The sequence below is a fragment of the Paramormyrops kingsleyae genome, chromosome 20 (assembly GCF_048594095.1).
Source record: "Paramormyrops kingsleyae isolate MSU_618 chromosome 20, PKINGS_0.4, whole genome shotgun sequence".
In the NCBI taxonomy this organism is placed as follows: Eukaryota; Metazoa; Chordata; class Actinopteri; order Osteoglossiformes; family Mormyridae; genus Paramormyrops; species Paramormyrops kingsleyae.
This window is the reverse complement of record NC_132816.1, coordinates 10,192,011-10,216,512: the sequence shown is the minus strand read 5'-3', so window position 1 is coordinate 10,216,512 and position 24,502 is coordinate 10,192,011. Positions and strand designations below refer to the sequence as shown.

Sequence of the window (24,502 nt, the reverse complement as noted above, 5' to 3'; positions counted from 1 at the left end):
TTCAGCGCAGTTGACAGAAGAAACTATATTTATTGTATTTAGCAGACTAAAGGTCCAAACATTACATAAACACATACAAAACATATTCCATTCATATACACACAACACCTTTGTACCGTAAAAAGAAAAACTATGTGTAAACAAAAACTTGTGCATTTAAGATAAATAAAGAAAAAACTAGTCCTCGGTAGGATATTTAGCAAAAAAACGGTTTCAGACTGCTTTAGACTCATTTGTGTCTTTTGTAAGCTCGATTAATTTGGCGAACAGCAGTTGGATGAGTCCATGTCTTCTGATCGCCTCAGTCAGTCACGCTGAAATGCGAAACGCCCACAGGTGCCAGAAGGTTACACTGGACCGCGGACGCAGTCGGGTGCGCGCCGGTGTCTGCATGGCCATTTCGAGAGAGGTAAGATTTTAGGAGCCTTTTTGTTCGTTGAGATGTTTTCTTCAAGCGATAAAAAAATGTGTCGTCGAGCTGTTTCTTGTTGCATTTGTTGATAGGACTTGAAATCCACAGAATGACAAACTGCGCAAACCAAATGTACTGGAACCTCACCCAAGATTTATATGTCACATGCACGGTTACAGAGATACAACTGGCAGCGAAATGTAAATCTGATTACTCCCTAGGCAATTAAATGAAGACAAATAAAAAAGAAATGGTTAAAAGTGGGAAGGGGTGGAAAATGGATAATAGGCCTAAGTCAAATTAATTTCCCAAACCAAACGGTTCGGTAGCCAGTTAAGTTTGTTTGGAAATTATAGCTGTATGGAAAAACTAAAAGTTGCAAGTGTTTCCTACTTTTAGCTTGGCAATTAAATTAGAAGCTAATTGGTGCAAACAAACGATAGCGGCCTTGTCGGCGAAGCGCAGCCTGTGGGCCTCGTGCGACGCCGACCGCGAAAGTGACTCGCTATAAATCTGCACATTCCTGACAAAGATCTTAGGTGAGCAGCTGGGCTGGTGTTGTGTTTTTTAAATTTTAAATGTTAACTCTCATGGTCACAAGGTGCATTTTAACAATAAAAATACCAGTTCGACAGCAGGCATCTTTCCGTTGGCCCCGTGGCGATTAGATACCGGGAGAGTGAAACGTGTCGTCCTTCGGCCACATTGTTAGAGCGGTTGTAAGTTGACAAACTGCGTGTTTATTTGTAACGATGTAAAAAAAAAAACAAACATACATTTGGATGGATAGCGGTTTATTAACCGTATCTGCGTCGTCTTCTAGGTGTGTTTGGTGGCCAGCTGCCGGCCTGTAGCGTGGTCTAACAGAAGCTCGATTCATTGGGTTAACATGTGGAAGTGTGTAACGTTTTTGGGGTGTTTTGAAGAAGCACCAGTTGAACGTTTCCTTCTGTTGCACGGGTAGTTATCCGAAGTAGAAGGGCGTAGATTTGGGTATGGACGGTTGTAATGTCGTGTGTTTCCAGGGTCATTGGGCTGATTAGGTGCCTACCAACGTTGAAAGCAAACCTTCGCCCTTGCAGATAAACTGTGAGATGATGAATGTGAAAGGGCCACGTAATCGATCGGCATTAGCAATACGCGCGTCTGCATAGAGTGAGCGTGACAGTCGCTCGAGCAGCCTGCGTGCCGGCGAAGGCGCGAGAGTCGGCGGTCCTGCGCGTGCATGTAGTGAGAGTTTGGCTGCGGGGGTCGGCCACCTCCGGCACTGTGAGGAAATCCCCACGCAGTGGGAAGAAGTGTATTTTTCTCTGCAGTGAACGGAGAGGGACAGCGGGAACTGAAGGTCATAGAATTGATAACTTTCACGGGGCGCAGATCCTCACCCTCGGCAGCCACAGCCTCGTTCTCCTGTCCGCCAAAGAGACGCAGTAGCAATATTTCAAGGCAAGGCAGCGGCCAGCTTTCTATCCCATAGACAGGGTTATCAACCTTGGTCTACTGGCTGGCGTGAGATTTAAATTCGAGACAAGCCTGCACACGCATTTACGTGTATGTTACGTGTCTACGTAGGGACAGCCACTGGATAAGCTAAAAACAGCTTTAAGAGCGTTTAAGGTTGCGGAGTATTCGGAGTTAGCTGCCAAATGATGACGTTTGGTGGCTAGAGTGAGAGAGTGCTTATGAAACCGCGTTGCATTCTGGGATACGCGTGCTCCGGATCGTGGTGCCTTTTCGATAAGGCCGGCTTGTCTATTTGAATATTTGAGTTTTGTGTAAACGAGCGCATTTGGAGCTGGGTTTGGTGTTTCTGTCACTCCGTAATGCTGGTACACAACACTCCCGTCAAGGGGCTTTTTTTGTCGGACGTTCATCTGAGTCTATTCGAGAGGCGACGGGTATCGCTTCTCGGCCTTTTGGCTAAGATCAAGTGTAGTATCTGTTCTTATCAGTTTAATATCTGATACGTCCCCTATCTGGGGACCATATATTAAATTGATTTTTGGAACAGGGAGATGGAATAGGGGCTTGCTCCGTCCACTCCACGCATCGACCTGGTATTGCAGTATCTCCAGGAACGGTGCACCCCCTACCGGGGAAACTTGTGGTTGAAAAGTAGATTGTGGAAGGAGGAATGTGTGTTTGCTGCTTGCTGTGCTGCTTGTTTGTAGTGTTTGACTACAGCTCTGTTTAACTGGGGACTTTACAGCAGGGACAGTGTGCTTAATTTTAATATGTTTTAAGTGTTTGCTTTTATTGTGAATGAGTGAGTTTTGTATTTCTTGTTAGTGATTTATATTATGTGTGTTAAACCGTATAACCTTTTAGACTTAGTTTTGAATGTGAGTAGTTTTGTAGTTTTCTGTTGTTGAATTTGTGTGAAGTTTTGTTTACAATTGTTTCGTTTTATGCGGCACTTAACATTCCGGTTTGTAAAGTGCCGTTTCCTGTTCTGATGTCTAATGTAATTAAAGATGCAAGTGATACGGTTTCTTAAAAGTTCAGTAAGAGGGTTTGATGGTTTGTCTGACATTACATGCAATTCCACAATTCAGCCACAAGATGGCTGCAGTGATCTTCGTGAAAACAAAGAAGTGTAACGCGCAAGCATGACCTCGTTGTCAGAAAAGTGTGTGCAGGGGCCTGCAGCAGAAATAGTCTGGTACAGTCAAATCAGCATCAGGGCCAGTTGGCATTGCTAGAATTCAGCGGCGGTCTCCAAGCTACAGGAGAGAATCTCATGTCCTGGGAATGGTATTTTCTGCCTCTGCTGTCTGTGTGCCTTGTAATGGACTGGTATCCCACACCCTAGGGGTTGTGACCTCTGCTGTTTTGGACAGACTGCAGATACACCTGAGGTGCTCCTCCACTGCAGCAGATACCATATTTTTGGTCATTTCCCTCTTACAATTACTTCTGGTCAAGTACCAGTGCCTAACGTGCTAAACCAACTGGGCCACTTTGAGGCAGGATTTGCAAATGCTTTCCTTGTTGGTTTGGTTATGCCAATATACTGCCTCTGACAATGCAACTGCCGTCTCGAAAGAAAAGTTAGTTTATCACTGTTTTCCGAATCTAAGTGAAACATATTAAAGTTATAATGGATTCAGGGACACATGAAGAGAGCCAAGCTTTATTGTGATTTGATCTGAGGAACAGATACAACATCTGAATGGCCTGTCAAGAGATTAACAAAGCATGCACTAGGGCAGCATATTATTGAAATTTTTCAGAATTCAAAATGTGGATTTTGTTGTAATATTGAGGTATTTTTAAAGCAAAGACTTAACACAAATTTCACTTAAACTTATAGAGGTGTGATTTAAACTTAAATGAAAATGATTATCAGTGTTTCCCCTTGGTTTACAGCTGGGGGGGCAGGATGACACTAACAGGATTCACAGTGTTCATGTGTTTCTTTTAATGACAGCAGTCAATATAACAACTGAACTAAACATCAACATTTCTTTTTATGACAATTAAGGCCTGGGGGTGTTTAAAAAGATGCAGATATTTTTGTCTTGAAACATTAACGATGCACACTTTGAACATATTTCTCTCAACAGGGAGTGAGGACTAGGTGCTTTCCTAATTACCATTTCTATCATCAGTTTGATTACTGGCGGCCACACAAGCTGGCATTTCTGTGTCAAGAAATAATAAAGCCAGTAGTATCACAAAGTAATATTACACAATCCTATGTCATCTAACATTGTTTTGCCTAATGGCCTCTGTCACATTGTAGATTAAGGGATCTGCCACTAGGGGCAGACTTCCATAAATTACAGAGAACCAGAATGGCTGAAATTATCCAGCTAGTTAGCTAGTGAAATAATGTGTGAATCAGAAGAATGTGGTGATGCACTGACTCGTCATAACCTGAAAAGCGGAGTTTGGAAACTGCTTGGATTTCAACAGCAATTTTTATCGTGGGGACCCCATCCCCCAATAGGTGAACTTTACTGTCAACATTTCAAATTTCCGTCAAGATACCATATTCCACGGTATCATGTATGGACAGTGTGATGGTATGAAATCCAATTCTGTCCAAGCCTAGTTAGGCATAGTCCAAACCAGAAGCTGCATTTGACTGCATGATGTCATTTAAGTTTTAAGTCTATAAAGCTGTGTCAGCTGTCAGTCATTTGACATTTCATGCCACAATTTAAATAACTTCTTGTTTCAGCAGGTGTTTGTCCTGTCAGTAATGTTGTTGTTATTGTTCCTCACTTAAGATAGCAACAGGCTAACACTGCAGGTTTCACCTTTGATGGTCAGCAGTGCACGATGGATTTGGCCTACTGCGCGACGATAGCCTCTTTAAAAGGGAGTTTCCTAGCGTTAACTCGCACGCCGACTAAGTGTGGGAGTCGAACCTTCACCCCCAGAGGGGTGCGACAACAGCGCTACTGACAGCACCACCCACTGGACTAAGGATCACCTTACACATACAAAGGAATGTATGCTTAAAGCAAAAGGGAAAACTGTCACCCTCTTAAAGGCAGAGCTGGCATGATGGAACAAAGAGCATGGCGGGGGAGGGAAACAGACCCACACCGCTGGGGGAGCAGCTTCCAGTAATTTGCTGCTTGAATCCAAGGGGTCAAAAACTACATTTGCACTGCGGTGTACAGTTAACCACAGCTGTGGCCTGTACTACGAAGCGGGGTAACTGGCTTATCGGGGTAACTTTGCGAGTAACTTGATGACGTGTGGTGTAACTTCGCGATTAACCCGTACTACGAAAGGTGGGTAGGTTTTAGTCGAGACATGTTGCTATGGCAATTTACCCTAAGTCTCAAAACTGCTCCGAGCAGTTTTTGTTCTTGGTTAAGTCGAGGTTTCTGCGTAAGCCAGCCCTATATGAGCACCGCCCCCCCAACTACAATTTCTCCGAAGACAATGCCGGCGTGCCTGGATGATCCGTACGACATTGGCGCGCGAATCGTGAGGGGCTCTCTCTGTTAATATGTATGAAATGGAGCAATGGCATATAATATGCATACAATGTATTAATTAATAACTGTTACAGAGAAAGTTATTCTGAAAACCCAAGGGGTGTGCATTGTTCCCTGTTGTCCACTGATCAAAGCACACTTCACTAGATGTGCCTGTCTTGTCTAGTTTTAAAGTTATTAACCCATTCATGTATTGTCGACTGCACAGTATACGGATACAAAAATTAAAATTTGCATGTAAAGCAATCTGGGAAACAAAGGGGTGTGCAACAGTCGCCATGAGCCCAAAATACTAAACCACCATATATCATTACAGCTGAAAGGACCTATATTATATTAGCGATTAACATGATTTGGCACAAATCACAAAATGTTTTGAAGCGGAAAAATAATCGGTGTGCATCGATGTCTGTGTACTGGACATCACAATTCTGTCATTAAAAACGGCCACCTTACTTAATTCCGTAAAGATATTAAAGCCAGAAAGCCTCATATTCGATATTCAGTTAACTTAACCGCGGTGACAGGTTCCAAGTCGTTTTCTCACTACACATATGCTTTTTTTTTTCGTTTTGTCCTGTTGTAAATCATTTAATTGTTTGTTAAACAGTGGCTCACCTTCTATTAAGTGTCATATTAACAGACACCTTTTATTATTAGCTGTAAAACATAGAAACACGCTATTAGTGGAGGCTAGACAACAAATCTTTCATAATGAGTAGAAATATAAATACATAGCCCTACCACTTGACATGATGTTTCTATATTTCATCTTGACTTGCTGCGACGAACGCTTTCCACTACTATTGCATTTGAAATCGGATCAGTTATTGTTAACATTAGGTTTCATTATGAGTAACATATGTATATTAATGGAACTTCAGGGAGCATTATATTACTTAGCAGCATATAATAGGTGACTTCTGAATTGTGTCGCATCTGTTAGCCTCTGTATTTATTAACAGTATTTCAATTCTTTTCAGAAAACACTACATTGTCTAATACTCGGTTGTGGGATATTTTAGACCACGTTTTATGACCGTGAAAATGTACGTATGCATTTTCTTCGTCGTCAATACGTTGCCAACAAGCCTGCCTGCTTTTGTTACCTGCAGTGGTATTGGACTTTCTTTAAAGGGTTGATTTAAACTCCTCATAACGCTGCATAATTAGCATGCAGTCTTCCTCCGTGACACATATGGAGATCGCGCTATGAGTCAAACGGTGCCTTGCGTTGCTAAACTCCAATGCAGTTAACACCGATTTAACAAATCAACTTCTTAACTGGCGTCGTAGTAGTGATTAGCCCCGCTGGAGTCAACATGATTTTGTTAACCTCGCGTTCGCAAATTACCTCGGGGTTAAGTCTGATTTGGTTAAACCCCCTTCGTAGTACAGGCCACTGGCATGATGGAACAAAGAGCATGGCGGGGGAGGGAAACAGACCCACACCGCTGGGGGAGCAGCTTCCAGTAATTTGCCGCTTGAATCCATACTTCAAGGAGCAAAGTGAGATTATCAAGGGGTCAAAAACTACATTTGCACTGCGGTATACAGTTAACCACAGATGTTTTCTGAAGTATCTTGCATGCCTGTATTCAGCGTTTAATAGTCTGATATTGTGAAAAAGGTATGATTAAAGTTTTTTAATTTAATACATTTTCAAGCCAGAGTTGAATGTGTTTTTTTCATGTTCCGTGCCCTGACGTCCCTCAGCCTTTTACTTCTGGTAACATTGGAGAGCCCTCTTCCTGTTTGCTTGGATGGTTCCACAAATTATTGCAAAGCATTCTGGGAGATCAGAAGGGGGTGACAAGATGCAAAACGAAAACGATACAGCTCACACGGCAGCAGATAAAGCAAAGCAAAAGTACTTTTGAGGAATACTTGTTCAGAATCACTATAGGCTGAGATCTGTCCATACGAAAGGAAAACCGTGAACTAAACATACTTGCTGTAGAGTGGCGTGCCATCTGAAAGCGAGAGCAACTCATACTTACCTGGCAGGGGAGATACCATGATCAAGAAGGTGGTTCACCCAGGGCGAGGCTCAACCATTGCACTCCGGCTGTGCTGACCCCTGCGAATTCCCCAAATGTGGGAATCTCGACTGCATAATTTCTGGTAGTGGGGGACTGCGTCCGCGCTCTCCCCTGATCACTGGTACAACAAGAGATATGTTTGTGTCATACCATGGGGGTGCTGTTTCACCCAGTTCCCACTGCAGTGGGGTTCCATAGTTTGGTACATATATGGCACTCTCAAGGTTCTATATAGAATTATTTCAGAGGATTCAATTAAAAGAATCCTAAAGGTTCTCTGATTTTTAAAAAAGAGGGTTCTAAACAGCATTTTTAAAAGGTTCACTTGTACTCATATTTTTAATACTTAATCATTATTAATGATAAAGAATGATAATGGGTGATACTGTAATAGTAAATACTTGAGCAATTATGATACTTTAATTTAATTAGCTGCAGCTATTATTTTAAATAAAATGGCCAATAACTAAGCAAACCTTTCTTTATAAGCTATAAGCCCAAGCAGCTATGAAAGATGTGGTTTCAAAAATGGCCGCCTTTTTAAAAAAATCATTGCATTGCAATTGCATAAATTTATATTCATGCTTCAAAGAATTAATCAATTACTGTACAAAACTATGAAAATGTGTGTTTAGCACTGAATGCTGACATTCCAACAATGCACAATATAAAATAAAACTCTAAAGAAAATGTTTCACTTGGCCCCACTCCTGAATAGCCTACAGGCCTATAACTGACTGCTGGAATATTGTGAAATTAAATATCTTCTCTCCTCAAACACAAAGTGCATTAAAGTCCATTTTAACATTCTCTGTAGGACCACTGCAACAAATTGCATTCAGATCATTGTTTTCACTCCGTAGTCTGTTTCAACCTCTTTGTTTGGTCGCTTTAGTGCTGAAATTAAGGGAATAACGTCTGCTACAGATGCATCAGAATAGCTGATCTCTTCAGTTAGCTGCTCAAAGGGGGTGAGAAGAGAGCGAATGTTCTCCCTAGAGGTGGGCGATAAATCGATTAATTCAAATTTACAGTTCAGGACGATGTGTTTTTATGAAAATTGATTTTGACTTATTTTACACGCGAGCCCCAAAAGCGGAACTAATGCGATGCACCGTTGTTCATGGGTAAATTAGCGCGCCGCACGCAAACACTGTAGCGGATTCACAAACATCATGGCAATGGTTCGGTTTTGCGCCGTCGGACACAGACCAAACAAGTCTTCGTTGCAAAGTCTGTTTAAAAACTGTTGCAACCAAAGGAAGCAGCACAACAAATTTATTCCTGCACCTAAAGCAGAGACACAGCGGAGTGGGAGAAGTGCAGCTCCCAGCGAAATGAAAATACACACAGCACCAGCACAACATCCAAAGATAAGCAAGCAACCGTCCCTGACACGTTTTCGAACTGTGTGCCATATAAGAATGGGGCACGGTGGGAGGCGATAACAAACGCTGTCGCGATCTATATTCTGTTATGGTCCCCAGTCTAGGGTTGGACATGGTCTTGCAAAAGACATGGTGCCCATGCATACTATGGAAAATCGGTGATTCATTAACATGCTAAAAGTTTTTACAAGTTTCTAAAAGTGCTTACAATGGCATGGTCTATCATTTCACAGACATCTTTTTTGGCTTGTCAGATTGCACTTTAAAGTAAAATAAGTAAATAAATAAAATATAAAGTTAAAACTTGTTTTGAACCATTTATTTGTCATTTATTTTTCGGCCATATCGCCCAGCTCTAGTTCTCCATTAAGACCCACTGGTGTGAAGTGATTGTCGCGGGGAATTCATAACCGGTGCTGTATGCAGCCAAGACTCGCTTTTAGATCATTTGATATGCCAGGTGTTCAAACATATTGGCAGATACAGCAGCAGCCATTTCTGATGCATGTGACCCCCTAAACTCGTGAATAGAGCAGAATTTACAAATTGCTTTCTGTGGGTCTTTTTCTGATATTTTCAAATACGCCCACATGGCAGACATGTTGGCTCTGATCCAGTCCAGCGCGTGCTGGTTGCGGTTTTTGCTTCATCACAAAATCCTGTTTTGGCCGTGTTTAAGTCTTTCTTCCTAATTGAGTGAAACTTTCACCTCCTCCCATATGCCCTTTTGAGGCTGTCATTTTTTTTCTTTCCTTTTTAAATTCTGCACTTTTGGGGGGCTTCTCATGAAGGAAACCAATTGAAGGGTCAATGTTTTATATACACACACATCAGTATGATAAATTGACATTCATATATTTTTTTTAGTAGTAAAAATGCCATTCCCGAGATGAACCTTGGGGGGGGGGGGAGACTAACTTGTGTGAAAGTTCAATTTGATTGCCTTGGAAAAAGTACTCTTTCTGAACTTCCCGAGTGTACTTTTTTTTTTTTTTAACAATGTCAAAGAAGAAAAAAGCAGAATTTCTCAGCCATGGAAGTTGTGTAATTCACATGTCAGATTGAATTAAAAATTGTGATGTGAGGATCCTTTGCTGACAAAATGGAATGAGCAGGGATTGGCATCACTGGTACATAGTGGCCGGGATAAAGAGGGACGTGTGGTCATTTATTGGTGTAGCAGTGCAAATGCGTACCACAAATGCAGCGCGAATCACTTTTATGGCAAATGCATACCACTTTTGTCAGTCCCTTGGGATAACCCATTCATTTGAGTTGTAGTGACAGGTTGCTGATCTCTATAAATGTATGTAGCCATAGACTAGTGTTAAGTTCCAAAAGTTATTGTCCATGCAGTGTTTCCCCTAGGTTTACAGCTTTTGGTGGGGAGGGGGGGGGGGCAGACGGACACCGACAGGATTCACAGTGTTCATGTGTTTCTTTTAATGACAGCAGTCAATATAACAACTGAACTAAACATCAGAACATTTCTTTCTATGACGATTATCCACAAAGTGTGCAGCTTTTGTCACTGCAGTATATTTCTGTCTGCTCTTCAGGTGGTTGACGCTACACATTTTCCGACGCGCGCTCTGTCCACTGGTGGGAGTGTGCTCACCTGTGTGTGCACGCACGTGTAGACACAAAAATGACAAGCTGTTGTGTAAATAAGATAACATAAGGCTATTTAGTTTGTTTGATAAAAGGACAACGTATAGACCTGTTCTATACGAAAGGTATCCTTAAATGACTTCTGTTGTGATCTGGCGCTATATAGAAAATAAAATTTAACTTGACCTTTAAGGGGGGGCGGGAGGTGCCCCCCTAATATAATGGTAGGGGAAACATTACCATATGTATGCATTTCCCCCTATGGAGAACTATGAAGAAACAAAGGACTGGTGGTTTGTTTTAAACTATTTTCTAATCCTTGGTGCTTTAGACTCATGGCAGGAAACATTGTCTTTGGTTTTCCCCTGTTGCCAGAAAGAATTGGGTGGGGCAGTGCCCCCACGGTGTAACATAATTATGTCTTTTTGTATGGCCACAGATCAGTTTGGTCATGCAAATATACAGTATGTATGCTGGAATCAAGTGAGAACATTTTTCCTCAAAAAAAAAAAAAGCAAAGCTAATATGATGGAACAAAGAGCACAGTGTTTAAAAAGGCACATACTGCCCAGGGAGGGGATGGGACCCACACCCCTGGAGAGCAGCTTCCAGTAATTTGCTGCTTGTATGCATACAACAAAAAGCAGAGTTTATCAAGGGGTCAGTTCTTATCCAACATCTTGTGGATTTTTAAAGCACGCATGCCATCCATAGGGTAGAAGGCAGGGCTATAACTGGGATGGAACACAATCACAACCCACACTAGGCCTGAGGGGCCAAACATGGTCATTCAAATATACGTTTAAAAAAAAATTTACATTTCCAGTGGCAAAAATCCACATGCAAATTTTTGAAGATGTAGGCTGCTATTGATTATCTAGCTTTTTGTTTTGCTTAATGGAATTTGTGGCATTGTATAATATGGTATCTGCTACTAGCAGCAGACTCCCTTAAATTAATTGAGCCAACCAGAATGACAAACTTTTCAGCAAAGAAGCTAGTGAAATACTGTGTGAATCTGATCAAGAATGTGATGATGCACTAACTCCCGAAAAACTACATTTACATTACGGTATACAGTTAACCACAGATGTGCTTTCTAAAGTATCTTGCATGCCTGTGTTCAGTGTTTGTCAGTTTGATATTACTGTAAAGGTATCCAAGTATAGGCACTGGTTTATTTTAAGTTATTGTTTCACGTAAAAGTTTTCAAGCCAGAGCTGAACGTGTTTTTCATGTTCTGTTACTCTAATGTCCCTCATATTTTTATTTCTGGTAATGTTGTACAGCCCTCTTCCTGTCTGATTGGATGGTTCCACAAATTCTGAAATGCAAGGCATTCTGGGAGATCAGAAGGGGGTGACAAGATGCAAAACGAAAACGATACAGCTCACACAGCAGCAGATAAAGCAAAGCAAAAGTACTTTTGAGGAATACTTGTTCAGAATCGCTATAGGCTGAGATCTGTCCATACGAAAGGAAAACCGCGAACTAAACCCACTTGCTGTAGAGTGGCGTGCCATCTGAAAGCGAGAGCAACTCATACTTACCTGGCAGGGGAGATACCATGATCAAGAAGGTGGTTCACCCAGGGCGAGGCTCAACCATTGCACTCCGGCTGTGCTGACCCCTGCGAATTCCCCAAATGTGGGAATCTCGACTGCATAATTTCTGGTAGTGGGGGACTGCGTCCGCGCTCTCCCCTGATCACTGGTACAACAAGAGAAATGATTGTGCTACACCATGGGGGTGCTGTTTCACCCAGTTCCCACTGCAGTGGGGTTCCATAGTTTGGTACATACACTCACCTAAAGGATTATTAGGAACACTGTACTAATACGGTGTTTGACCCCCTTTCGCCTTCAGAACTGCCTTAATTCTACGTGGCATTGATTCAACAAGGTGCTGAAAGCATTCTTTAGAAATGTTGGCCCATATTGATAGGATAGCATCTTGCAGTTGATGGAGATTTGTGGGATGCACATTCAGGGCACGAAGCTCCCGTTCCACCACATCCCAAAGATGCTCTATTGGGGTGAGATCCGGTGACTGTGGGGGCCATTTTAGTACAGTGAACTCATTGTCATGTTCAAGAAACCAATTTGAAATGATTCGAGCTTTGTGACATGGTGCATTATCCTGCTGGAAGTAGCCATCAGAGGATGGGTACATGGTGGTCATAAAGGGATGGACATGGTCAGAAACAATGCTCAGGTAGGCCGTGGCATTTAAACGATGCCCAATTGGCACTAAGGGGCCTAAAGTGTGCCAAGAAAACATCCCCCACACCATTACACCACCACCACCAGCCTGCACAGTGGTAACAAGGCATGATGGATCCATGTTCTCATTCTGTTTACGCCAAATTCTGACTCTACCATTTCAATGTCTCAACAGAAATCGAGACTCATCAGACCAGGCAACATTTTTTAACAGTCTTCAACTGTCCAATTTTGGTGAGCTCGTGCAAATTGTAGCCTCTTTCCTATTTGTAGTGGAGATGAGTGGTACCCGGTGGGGTCTTCTGCTGTTGTAGCCCATCCGCCTCAAGGTTGTGCGTGTTGTGGCTTCACAAATGCTTTGCTGCATACCTCGGTTGTAATGAGTGGTTATTTCAGTCAAAGTTGCTCTTCTATCAGCTTGAGTCAGTCGGCCCATTCTCCTCTGACCTCTAGCATCAACAAGGCATTTTCACCCACAGGACTGCCGCATACTGGATGTTTTTCCCTTTGCACACCATTCTTTGTAAACCCTAGAAATGGTTGTGCGTGAAAATCCCAGTAACTGAGCAGATTGTGAAATACTCAGACCGGCCCGTCTGGCACCAACAACCATGCCACGCTCAAAATTGCTTAAATCACCTTTCTTAACCATTCTGACATTCAGTTTGGAGTTCAGGAGATTGTCTTGACCAGGACCACACCCCTAAATGCATTGAAGCAACTGCCATGTGATTGGTTGATTAGATAATTGCATTAATGAGAAATTGAACAGGTGTTCCTAATAATCCTTTAGGTGAGTGTATATGGCACTCTCAAGGTTCTATATAGAATTATTTCAGAGGATTCAATTAAAAGAATCCTAAAGGTTCTCTGATTTTTAAAAAAGAGGGTTCTAAACAGCATTTTTAAAAGGTTCACTTGTACTCATATTTTTAATACTTAATCATTATTAATGATAAAGAATGATAATGGGTGATATTGTAATAGCAAATAATACTTGAGCAATTATGATACTTTAATTTAATTAGCTGCAGCTATTATTTTAAATAAAATAGGCAATAACTAAGCAAACCTTTGTTTATAAGCCCAAGCAGCTATGAAAGAGATGCGGTTTCAAAAATGGCCTTCTTTTAAAAAAAAAAAAAAATCATTGCATTGCAATTGAGTCGAATGAAGTGCAAATCATGATGTAGACTGTGAGACAAAAACTGGATGTGATTGGACAGGTGAAATTGAATGTCTTCTTTTCTCCATAGGCCTCTGGAGCTGTCAAAGAGCTGTCAGAGAGTGGAAAGGGCTGCGTCGGTGACCTGAGTTGGTGTAAGGTGTATATTATGAGAAACACACATCTCATTAGCTTTTTAAAGTGTTTTTTTGATGATATCTTCCATTAAAAAAAATTGTGCCGAACAGCATATTCTGTATTGATAAACCTAAAGGTTGTATAAAACATTTAAGCCATGATAAAAGTAACACCATAGGTGTTGTATAACACGACCAGATGCCATTGTTGATTGACATTTGTGTTCTGTTGACATAAAAATGTATTATAGAAATGTATTATTTCCATTTTATAATATAGTTTTGTGAATATTTACTATAGTATTATATAGTTTATTTTGACCTTAATAAGGCCTTATGGTTATATCTCTAAATGGACTGGATATCATTATTTGTTGTTCAAAATGTCTTTTAGACATATAAAACCCCCTCAGTGTTGTATTTACTTACTAACATTAACAACCACAACACACTGTTCATGTAGATATATATAATATATTTATTGATCAAAGTGCACAACATATCTGTGTGTGTGGTTGGTTGGTTCACTCGCTGCCCAAATGTTTGTCCACTGCCTCCTGAAAGTCACTGAATGTTTGATACATTTGTCCAGAAAACCCCTTTGAGGTGGAGGACTTTGACATGGCACAATACGTTTTCTTTTTGTGGCCTTGTGTAGGCTGACCACAGAGAGTGCAGATGTACATTTTCATCTGGCACTGTGGTCCTGAACCATCACGCTCAGCTCTTTTTCTTTTATAGATTGTGGATCATGCCAGAGACAGTGCCTGTGATGTGGACGAGGATGCCTGGGATGTGGACAAGGCAGCTGATGGCTCACAAGGTACCAAGGTAAGTGTCACTGTTGTGGATTGTGATTTTTTCTCCTGACTGGACTGGGTGGCTTGAAGACTTGTTTGGCTTGGTGGTAGGGGGAGAAGACTGGAGAGGATGGTGGGGGGGGATGAGGGGCTCTTTTTTTAAGCAGTCTTGTTCCTGCCAAAGATGGTGTGACCTCATACTCCACCTGAGGCCGACTGGTGTGAGGTCTTTCCTGTGAGGTCAATTCTGGTGCTGGTGCTGAGGTTTGGGTGCTGTCAGTGATGCTCTGATGGCGATGGAAGACAGTCAAACCTTGGTCTGTGACATTTCTGGCAGACAAGGCCTCTTGTCTGCGGGTGAATTCAGAGACACACTTGGAGTTGATTTTGAGGATTGGAATGCCAAGCTTGCTGAGCTCAGCGTCATCCACGGTCACTCTCTGCTGCACTCGCTGGTACATCTTTGTCACCTGATGTTTCTGTGGTGAGCCTCGAGGCTTGCCTCCACAGTCGGGATGCAGCCAGAGCTGTTCAAGGCAGTACATCAGCCTGTTTTTTCTGGAATCCAGCAGATGTGCAGCCGAATACCGTTTGCTGAACTTCAGCTTCTGTACCAACGACGATTCTGCTGGGTCTCCGCTGGTGAAGAGAGCGTTTCCCCAGCGTGCAGAGTACAGGGAGTCAAACTGCTGAATGTTTCGATCGTGAAGCTCCAGCTTGCTCCAAGCAGTGATGACTTTCTTGCTGATGGCAAGTTTTCCCTCTTCCAAGGCAATGTCAACCAAAATTTTGCTCAGCTCCTCAACATGCTCATACCCAAGCAGATGATTTGGTCCACACACATCTTCCACGAAGGGGTCGAGCTCAGCAGCCACGGCCTGGTCAGTGAGGGAGATGTGCTTCCTCAGTGGAGTTAGTGTCACCCTCACCTTCAGAGGTGTAGCCCGCATCCATCTCCTCATCCACCTCTGCATCCACTGTGGATTCCTCAGCAGGGACATCATCCCCTTCATCCTCTTCTTCCTGCAGTGTCTCTCGGGCCTGTGAGTAGTGGTCAGGAGCGCTGAACGGTTCAGCTGACTGAGCAAACGGGTATTCCAGCCCAATTCGTTCATCACCAGCCGGAACAGGAGGCCTGTAGTTGGCTTCTTCGACCTCCCCAAACAGTTCCTGACACCGCTGATTCAGGCGATGAACAAGAGGAGACTGGTAAACCATGTGCTTCCTCCCCTTTTGTCCTCTGACGCTCGCCGACTCCCTGTCAGAGTTCCAGCGAGTGATGCCGGCCAGGAGGTACACTTGAAAAGGTAGAGCAGCACAGTGAGGGCCCGGAATCATGCTGGGCAGGAAGGAGTGAAAGCCCTCCAGACTGTTGCTCCCTCTCACTGTGATGTAGTATGGGAGACGCACACCGTTGCGGGTGTAATAAGACGCTACGAATAAGAAGCTAAATGAATCGGAAGCTGTAGCTAACTTAAGCCGCGTGTGACTTTGCCATTAGTTTGGGCGACACGGGCAAGAAACACAAGAAGAAAGGAATCGGCAAACGCACTGAGAAGCGCAGCAGTGATCAGTAGCTCCGCCCACCGCCCCGCTCCGATTAACATATATTTGCATGTAGTGAACTTGAAAATGAAAAGCCAAAGTAGGAAATGAAAAGTCAAATTGGAAAATGAAAAGACAAAAAGGGGTTTTTAGTTTTATTTTCCAATTTTTCACATCTGACTCGTACATGAGTGGAAAATTAAAATGCAAATAGTGCTATTTCATTTTAATTTTAATTTGTGCAGGATTTTTACGCACAGACTTTGGGAAGTAAATGGCAAAGTGGAGATTGTATTTTCTTTTCTTTTTATCATTCTCATTTAAATTTTTGTAGAAAATACCTCCCATAGTACTCCATGTAGGGAGCAGAAATATAAAGTACAGGTATTTTATGGGACCTACTGAAATAAAGGTAGCTAATTATGAGAAAGACCTTGATGTGTATGTTGATGCTTCCATGTCTCATTCTCGCCAGTGTGGGGAAGCAATAAAAAAGGCCAATAGGATGTTGGGGTATATCTCCAGGTGTGTGGAGTTTAAGTCAAGGGAGGTGATGCTAAGATTATACAATTCCTTGGTGAGACCTCACCTAGAATATTGTGTGCAGGTTTGGTCACCATATCTTAAAAAGGACATTGCGGCCTTAGAAAAGGTGCAGCGTAGGGCCACAAGAATGATTCCTGGTCTTAGAGGAGTGTCATACGAGGAAAGGTTAGTTGAGCTAAATCTGTTCAGCCTCAAGCAAAGGAGACTGAGGGGGGACATAATCCAGGTCTATAAGATTCTAACAGGTTTGGATGCTGTTCAACCGAATAGTTACTTCAGCAAAGTTCAAATACAAGAACTCGTGGCCATAGGTGGAAATTAGAGCGGGAGAACATTTCAAACTGGATTTAAGGAAGCACTTCTTTACACAGCGTGTAGTCAGAGTATGGAATAGTCTTCCTGATAACGTAGTGCAAGCTGAATCCTTGGGTTCCTTTAAATCAGAGCTAGATAAGATTTTAACAACTCTGAGCTATTAGTTAAGTTCTCCCCAAGCGAGCTCGATGGGCCAAAATGGCCTCCTCTCGTTTGTATAGTCCTTATGTTCTTATGAAATCTTAATGTAGAATCATGAAAAAAAAAGATGGATAAATCCGTAATCTCTTTTCAAAACGTCTATTGTTGGAAGTATTAAAGTTTGTAAAATTAGGTTAAATCGGCAAAAAAGTAAACCATGTAACCTTACTTTGTTTTACCTGCATGGGGGCGTGTAGTACCGCTGTCACCCGAAGATCGCTATTCACGTTCTAAATAGCTGCATTAGCGCGTATTCAAATCGCATTCGCATGGTAATTTGATGAACGCAACCCAGATACATCCCCGTCAGCACCATAAAAGGGGGAGGGGGGTGTCAATGGTTCATTCATACACATGAAAGTTGCTAGAAATAGTGGCATGAGTTACCTTTTTCTTATTTATCCAACTGAATGTTGCAACTACACTATTTAGTCATCTTCATGTAGCCAAGACTTTGGTGATCAGATATCTGGGATCAAAACAAACTGCCAGCATTGCTTACTATGTACTTTTTATTATGTTTCTGCAAGTGTTCCAAACTGCATTTTGAAATGTCTATACTTTGATGGCATATTTACAACATACATTAAAATAAAGATGAGTATAACGGCAAAACAAATATATAAGAAATAATTTGAATAATTTGCCATGAATTAAGTTTGATATTTGAAGAAATATGTGATCATGCCTCAGTCAGGGAAAGTGTTCTCTCTACCCCTAGACCCCAGAGGGTTATGGTCTTTGCAGATGCACCACATCTTGAAATTTCAGCATTTACATGATTTACAAATTGCTTTCCGTGGGTCTTATTTTCAAATACGCCCACATGGCAGACATGTTGGCTCTGATCCAGTCGAGCGCATGCTGGTCGCGGGTTTTGCTTGCGTCATCACAAAATCCTGTTTCGGTTGTGTTTAAAAGTATTTCGGCCGAGAAGTTTCGGTGGCTGAATTTTCGGTGCATCCCTAAATAAAATCCATTAGAAAACCACAATTCACCTTTCAGTCATGAGCAAATCTGATTTGTACAACTTTAGTACAGGAATAGACACAGGTTTTTGTCCATTTGCCATTTGAAACAAACCATGCTCTGCAAAACTCAAGGTGTGCTTTATCTGCTTGGGGTACTGCACCCCAAAGATGAAGTAAACTTCCAGCAGGCATTGGAGAGCATTACAATTCTTACTTGAATGCCTTCTTTACAGACTGGATGATTAACCAAATAAAGCAGTGCAACATTACAGTAACTAACAATAAATAAACCACTAACTACTATTAGAGCATTTATGTCATTTATTTAAACTATATTTTACCAGGTAAATTAACTGAAAACCAGTTCTGACTGCTTTACGTGATATTCGGGAAAAGTAGCAGATTACGCATCGGAACTGCCTGGGATACAAGGGCAAATGTGTGTCGTTACGGAGGCGGTTTCAGTTTGTGCAGCCGGGTGAGAGGTTGCAATGCATCTAACCGTAATGCATTGCGTCAGGATCAGAATGCGTTGCTTTAGGCCAGCGCTGTAAGCAAGTCCAACGGACTGGGGAAACAAACAAACGCGAACTTAATACGGAGGACTAATGACAACAACCAGAAACAGCTGATCACATGGGGATCCCACACGAGGGGGCGTGGCACACGGAAGGAGCGGACGATCGGGGCAGGACAGGGGTAATGTTGGGATAATATCTTTATCATTTTGGAAGCCATTAAGAAAAAAATGCTCTTATCCTGTTCATTTTGTGTTTAAATGCTAACAAAAAAAAACTCGAACTTTTTAGGATTCGATCCAGAGTCCGGAACGGATTAAGTTTGAGAACCGAGGTACCACTGGTATATAAATTCAACTGAAGAATAATGTTTGCATAAAATAACGTACATAAAGAAGAGCTGTGGTCTCTCAAAAATGGAAACCTGATGATCAGACATCCCAGGACATCTGTATTTTTTATGGTTTGGGTACCTGAAAGAATGTTTAGAGTTAAAACATTCCTACTCAAACTTAAATATTAAAATAGACAACACAACCTCAATGTATGTTCCTGACAACAAACTAGAGTATATGTCAAGGGTACACTTAAAAACGTACTGTAAAATTCACAGTAATTTAACTGGCGGCAATTTAAAAGTAACTAATAAACTATTTTTAATTTGCAGTAACAATCACGTAACTAAAGTAAGTTAAGTGATATGTTCTGTATTTTTGGGTTACAGCAGTGTACCAACTGTAAAATACAGTAATTACAAAATACTGTTTTGTTAATGTATTGTTTTAACTAAAATAAAAAATAGTAATTAATGTATGTACTGTTTTTTTCCAATGCCCAGGTAGTGTTATTGCTTTTGGCAATAGTGTTTTAACTGAAGTAAAAACAGTATCTTTTTTACATTATCAGAATTCTAACTGATGAATAGAACTTTCTTCACGCCATGCTCGTAATTTACTTATTTAACTGAATTTAGGAATAACTGAAGAATGACGGCAAATACTCTTTTCGATAGTTGAACAGTAGCAAGTGAAGCATTTTTCTATTTTTTTTAAATGGTGGCAATAAACCAACACAAGATGTCTTCTGCCAGGGTATTTTACAGACACCCTGTATTTAAAATGGCACTGTTTGACAATTCAAGTAAACAATTTTTACATAAAACAATATTTGAAACGCTGAATACAAACAACCATATGCAAAAAATTACAAAATCTAATTCCCCTGAAACCAAGTTAATTAAAAAATTGGGACTGTGGGCGAGTTGCCATGATACTTAATCACTATCCTACGTACCAATTCTCTTTTGTGTTTACCCAAGAAAAAAATGAAATGTCTGACAAAATTGCATCTATAGAAAACCTCATCAATACCTGCACAACTGTATAATATAAAAGATTAGTGTAAAGTGAATACTTTGGCTGTGGAAAATTATTTTTCTATCCTCAATAGGATCGGAGCATTTCTGTCCATCCCCAAAAATTACCGTTTGGTAATTTGGAAAAAAAATGTCCCTTAACATGCGCTAAAGATTAGATAGTATAAACGAGTTGCACAATATGAACAGAATAAACAGCTTTGATAATACATTTGTTAGAGAAGTGCTCATAATAACTAATATGTCATTAGTACATTTCCATTACATTCCAGGTAAAGTAAAGATGGCAGCACCAGCAATCCGGGTTGTGAACCCCAATGCTCTGCCAAGTCGGCAACAGGCAGTACTTGTGGCGACTAAAGAGGCCCGCATGTACAAAGAGAAGAAGATGATCTTCCTCAAGCCCCCCAGCCAACTGCTGCACCAGTCCACTGCCCTGGTCTGTGCCAAAGAACTCCTCTGTGCTGAAGGGATTCCAGCACCGTCCCATCAGCAGTGCCTGGGGAAGCTGGTCATACCATTTGGCCAGTATGAGCATGCACCGTTCTGCTGGCTTGTGGCAAACGATGTGGGCTACATGAAGTAGTAAGTATATTCTATGGAACTTACGCTTATACTTCATGCTTAAGTGTCATTTTATTTAGCTGCTGAAAGCAGTTTTCCTCTAGATACATTTATTAAGTTGCTAATCTTTTGCAGAGGTTTTTTGCTAATGATAACATGTTGCTTGTAATTGCAGTGTCATTGACAAGCACAGAAAAGGAGGCGGCAATCCAGAACCACTGGATTAAAGACAGTCTGGCGGAGTACGCAGAGAGCTTCCCGCAAGTCTCAATTGTCTTGGAGGCAAACATCGACCAATGTATATATGGTCAGAAAGCTGTCAGGGGGAGGGCAAAGGCACAGCTGAGTGGTTCACCAGCATAGACAATGAACATTCACAGATTGTGTCTTTCGTCTTTCGTCTGCGGAGACTCTGGGGCCCATGTGTCGTGGAGTCATGGACCGTTTCCAGCAGGCAAATCAGCCCGTGCCCTTGATTTTGTATGTGGATCAGGGGTGTTGCCGGGCACAGGGACCATTCCAAATACGCCACCTTCAAGTCTGCACTCGCTGGAGGTGTCCTGGCCTACAACCGTGAAGATCTGGAGCTCCTCATCAAAGCTGTAAGGGCACAGAGATCCACGATGTTTGCGTTCCTTTCGGACGAAGACGTTGGACTCAATGTGTCCCAGGCGCAGCTCAAGCACCATGTGCGGAGAGTTACACTCGGGGCACAGGAGTCGTTCCGCCTGATCACGGCCTTTCCTGTGATATGAAGCCGGCAGTTCTGACAGCTTTTTCAAACCAGTTAGTTTTATCTTTATTTCAGTGCATCTTGTCATCTGCAGGTCCTATCAGGTCTACCTGATTAGCGGCATCGTCCGCTGGAACTCCGATAGATCCTCAGATGCTGTTTATGGTGGCAAAGGTCGGCGTCACTCGTCTTATTCAGCATCACTGCTCGCCAGGCTGAACACCCGCTGCCAGCAGCTATTTGGGGAGACTGTGGAGGAGAACCTCCGTGCCCCTGCTGCTATGATGACAAATGAGCTGCTTGGGCTGGAGTACCTCTTCAGTCAGAGCACAGGGGAATCGGGTTCCTTCACATTGGATAACCTGTCAAGTGAGGGACTTGCAGAGGACGAGGAGGTAATTCAAGTTGGCCAGCCTGACCCGGGGGAGGAAGATGAGGCATACGGTGATGTGGTGGCTCCCATTTTGTCGCACATGAGGCTCACCAGCAGTGAGACCAGCGAAACCAACCCTCCTGCTTTTGTGAGTAGCTAGCCATCTCCATTGTTTCATGATTATTTATTGTTAATTTGCACGTAGTCACTTCAGTTGCACAAGTTAAAATATCACATTGCATTTTTTAACAGGAGGATATCTGCAGTTCAAATCCCCTGCCTGGATACCGACAGCTGGAGATCTTCTGCTCTCTCCTGGTGGACATTGGTCTGAATGAGGAGCGCTTAACGCTGACCTCAGAACAGAGGAGCAGTCTGATTGATGCCTGGAATGCCGTTGAGGAATATGACAAACAGCCCCAGAGGTTTAACCAGCTGTACAAAACACACTGGGGAAACACAATGTACTGCCGCACCAAGCGGGAGGATCTTGAGGCTGGCATGATTCAGCGACTTAAGATGGCTAAACGCTATGCGCCAGCTCAACAAGACATCAGTGCGCAGAACAACCGGCTAATGTACACGCTGGTTAAACTTCTCTGGTTGAGGCTACCTGGAAGTTCGCAGTCCAGCCCTGAAAAAAAAACAGATTGTGAAAGCTTACGAGAGGATTCAGCACCGGGTTTTGGTTGCCCAACAGAGCGTCTGCATATGATGTTTTCTTCTGCGGGCAGGAACGCGCTAGATGGGCGTCGCCGTTACGATATGTGCAGCGACGGGGGCCCTTGCAGCCCCTGGCCATGTGCCCCGACTCCAGGCAGTTGCAACAGCGCAGGTTGGCGCATCCTTCCAGAGTATGTCCAAAGCTGTGACACTGTCGGCAGAAGGGAGGCTGTCCAGAAAAGAGGTAAGCCTTGTTACCCCGTAAATTAAAATAGGCTGGGGGGGTGGCTAAAACTGCCCGCCCCATTAGTGTCCGGGCACAGGCGGGCCTGAAACTGGCGTCCCCAGTTTATCCCAGATATCCACAAACTTTTTTAAAAACAGCGACGGCCTCGGCGGTGACATGCGGGTTGAAACAGCGCACAGTTATTACCCGCTTGTTGGGCCACCACAGTGGCTCGATGTTGCACCGTCCGAGGAGAGGGTGCAAGGCCCTCTCCTTGCTCCGCTCCAGGACCTTGTTGTCGCTTTCGTCGGTGGACAAGGTGACCTCGAAGAAGCGGAAGGGCCCATTCCGCTACACGCAGAGGATATCGTCCATGCGCAGGCCCAGCGCTCCGAAGGCCACCTCCCAGATGAAGGCTAGGCGGTCGGGGAAGGTGCCAACGTCCTCTTCGGCCCTCCAGCAGAACCGGGCGGTGTTACGCAGGCCGCTGCCCGCTGAAGGGCTTTTTCGCAGCACCGCCAGCCATCGCCATCCGGGCAGGTCCACCGACGTCTGCAGTGCACCAGCTGCCACCTGTCGGTCCGGGATTGTATTAGGACGAATTTCCGGACGACTACATTGCCTAGAATTAATCATTGTCTTCCTGTTACTGTCATACATACGAGGTGATTAGTCCACACACACGATCAGAATCAATCATCCTGAGATTTAAATATGTCATCCATGATTCACCTATAATATTATTGTGTCAAGGTTAGACTGCAAAAGTATGTTCTTTTTCCCTCTGATCACTTATACCACTTGTTTTTCATAAATGACTGGTTTCAGAGTATCCTCATCTTATTCGGAAGAATCCTTGTTCTGGGGTGCTTACCCTCTTCAAGGACACTTACCATGTTTTTCTGGGTTTTGAGGGGCTTTCAGAGGACAGGGAAAGGTGTTGCTCAATATGTTTTTCACACCACTGGTCAGCGTGAGACACCTGCCTTGTCTTCAAACAGAAGAGAAAGCTCTGCTCTTACTATTTTTGATTGTAGCTGTGCCTAGCGGCAAGAAGAGGGGAAAGCATTGCCTAACTATCTTTGATTGAAACCGCACCTAGTGGTCAGTGTGTGTAGGACGCTCAACCCATCCTCAGGAAGAGGGGGGGACGCATTGATTATAGAAACTTGTCTTATCACTTCTGATTGAAGCTGCAAACTGTTTACCCGGACAAAAATTGGAAATTAGACAACACATTGCCTGAGGGGAGGGGTGAGCCTGGCCAGCTAGTCTCCTGCTCGCAGGCAGTGCCTAAATTTAGCATAAAAGAAGGGGGAGATCTGTGTTGACCGGAGCTCAGCCGTGGGATAGAGCGCGTGTTGCCCAGCACTTTCTTGGGACTCACGCGTTGGTCTCCTGCCAGGACTGAAACGGGCTCCCGAGTCTAAGAGTGAGGGATGATGGCACGTCCGAGTGTGAATAGCTTTGCAGTGATAATTTTTTTGATTCAATCAATTATCGCAATAACCATAATATCAAGTTGCACTTTCTATATATGCATGTTTCAATTGTCACTTTTTTATACATGCCTATAATCACTTGTATTGGCGGTTTTATTGTTTGATTTATAATACCATTGGATATCACTTTTGATATGTAATTATTTTGCATTCTCTTTGATCCAATATTTTGGTATTGATTTTAATGCAAGGTTATTTTGTATTATAATAAAGCGTTTTTAGAAGCAAACCCAAG

General features: G+C 42.8%; 1 protein-coding gene and 3 non-coding genes across 6 annotated transcripts; all 4 read left to right on the top strand.

The window, feature by feature from the left end:
* On the top strand, nucleotides 1-24,496 carry LOC111844368 (uncharacterized). Of its 3 annotated transcripts, XM_072703873.1 has the most exons (9): nucleotides 1-187; nucleotides 337-409; nucleotides 13,890-13,958; nucleotides 14,677-14,766; nucleotides 20,479-20,791; nucleotides 20,946-21,372; nucleotides 21,598-22,024; nucleotides 22,129-22,783; nucleotides 22,924-24,496. In XM_072703873.1, the coding sequence occupies exons 6-9, from the start codon at nucleotides 21,137-21,139 to the stop codon at nucleotides 23,436-23,438; spliced, it is 1,833 nt and encodes a 610-aa protein (XP_072559974.1). In that variant the 5' UTR covers nucleotides 1-187; nucleotides 337-409; nucleotides 13,890-13,958; nucleotides 14,677-14,766; nucleotides 20,479-20,791; nucleotides 20,946-21,136; the 3' UTR covers nucleotides 23,439-24,496. The 3 variants fall into 3 exon arrangements, with proteins under 3 accessions (XP_072559974.1, XP_072559975.1, XP_072559972.1); XM_072703874.1 differs by having other exon boundaries at nucleotides 1-409; nucleotides 13,890-13,953; XM_072703871.1 differs by having other exon boundaries at nucleotides 1-409.
* LOC140581387 (U2 spliceosomal RNA) lies at nucleotides 2,313-2,503 on the top strand. The gene has a single exon (XR_011984469.1). It is a non-coding gene; the product is annotated as a U2 spliceosomal RNA (small nuclear RNA).
* Nucleotides 7,363-7,526, top strand: LOC111837160 (U1 spliceosomal RNA). The gene has a single exon (XR_002836587.1). It is a non-coding gene; the product is annotated as a U1 spliceosomal RNA (small nuclear RNA).
* LOC140581385 (U1 spliceosomal RNA) lies at nucleotides 11,954-12,117 on the top strand. The gene has a single exon (XR_011984467.1). It is a non-coding gene; the product is annotated as a U1 spliceosomal RNA (small nuclear RNA).
* Nucleotides 24,497-24,502: the final 6 nt, after the last annotated feature.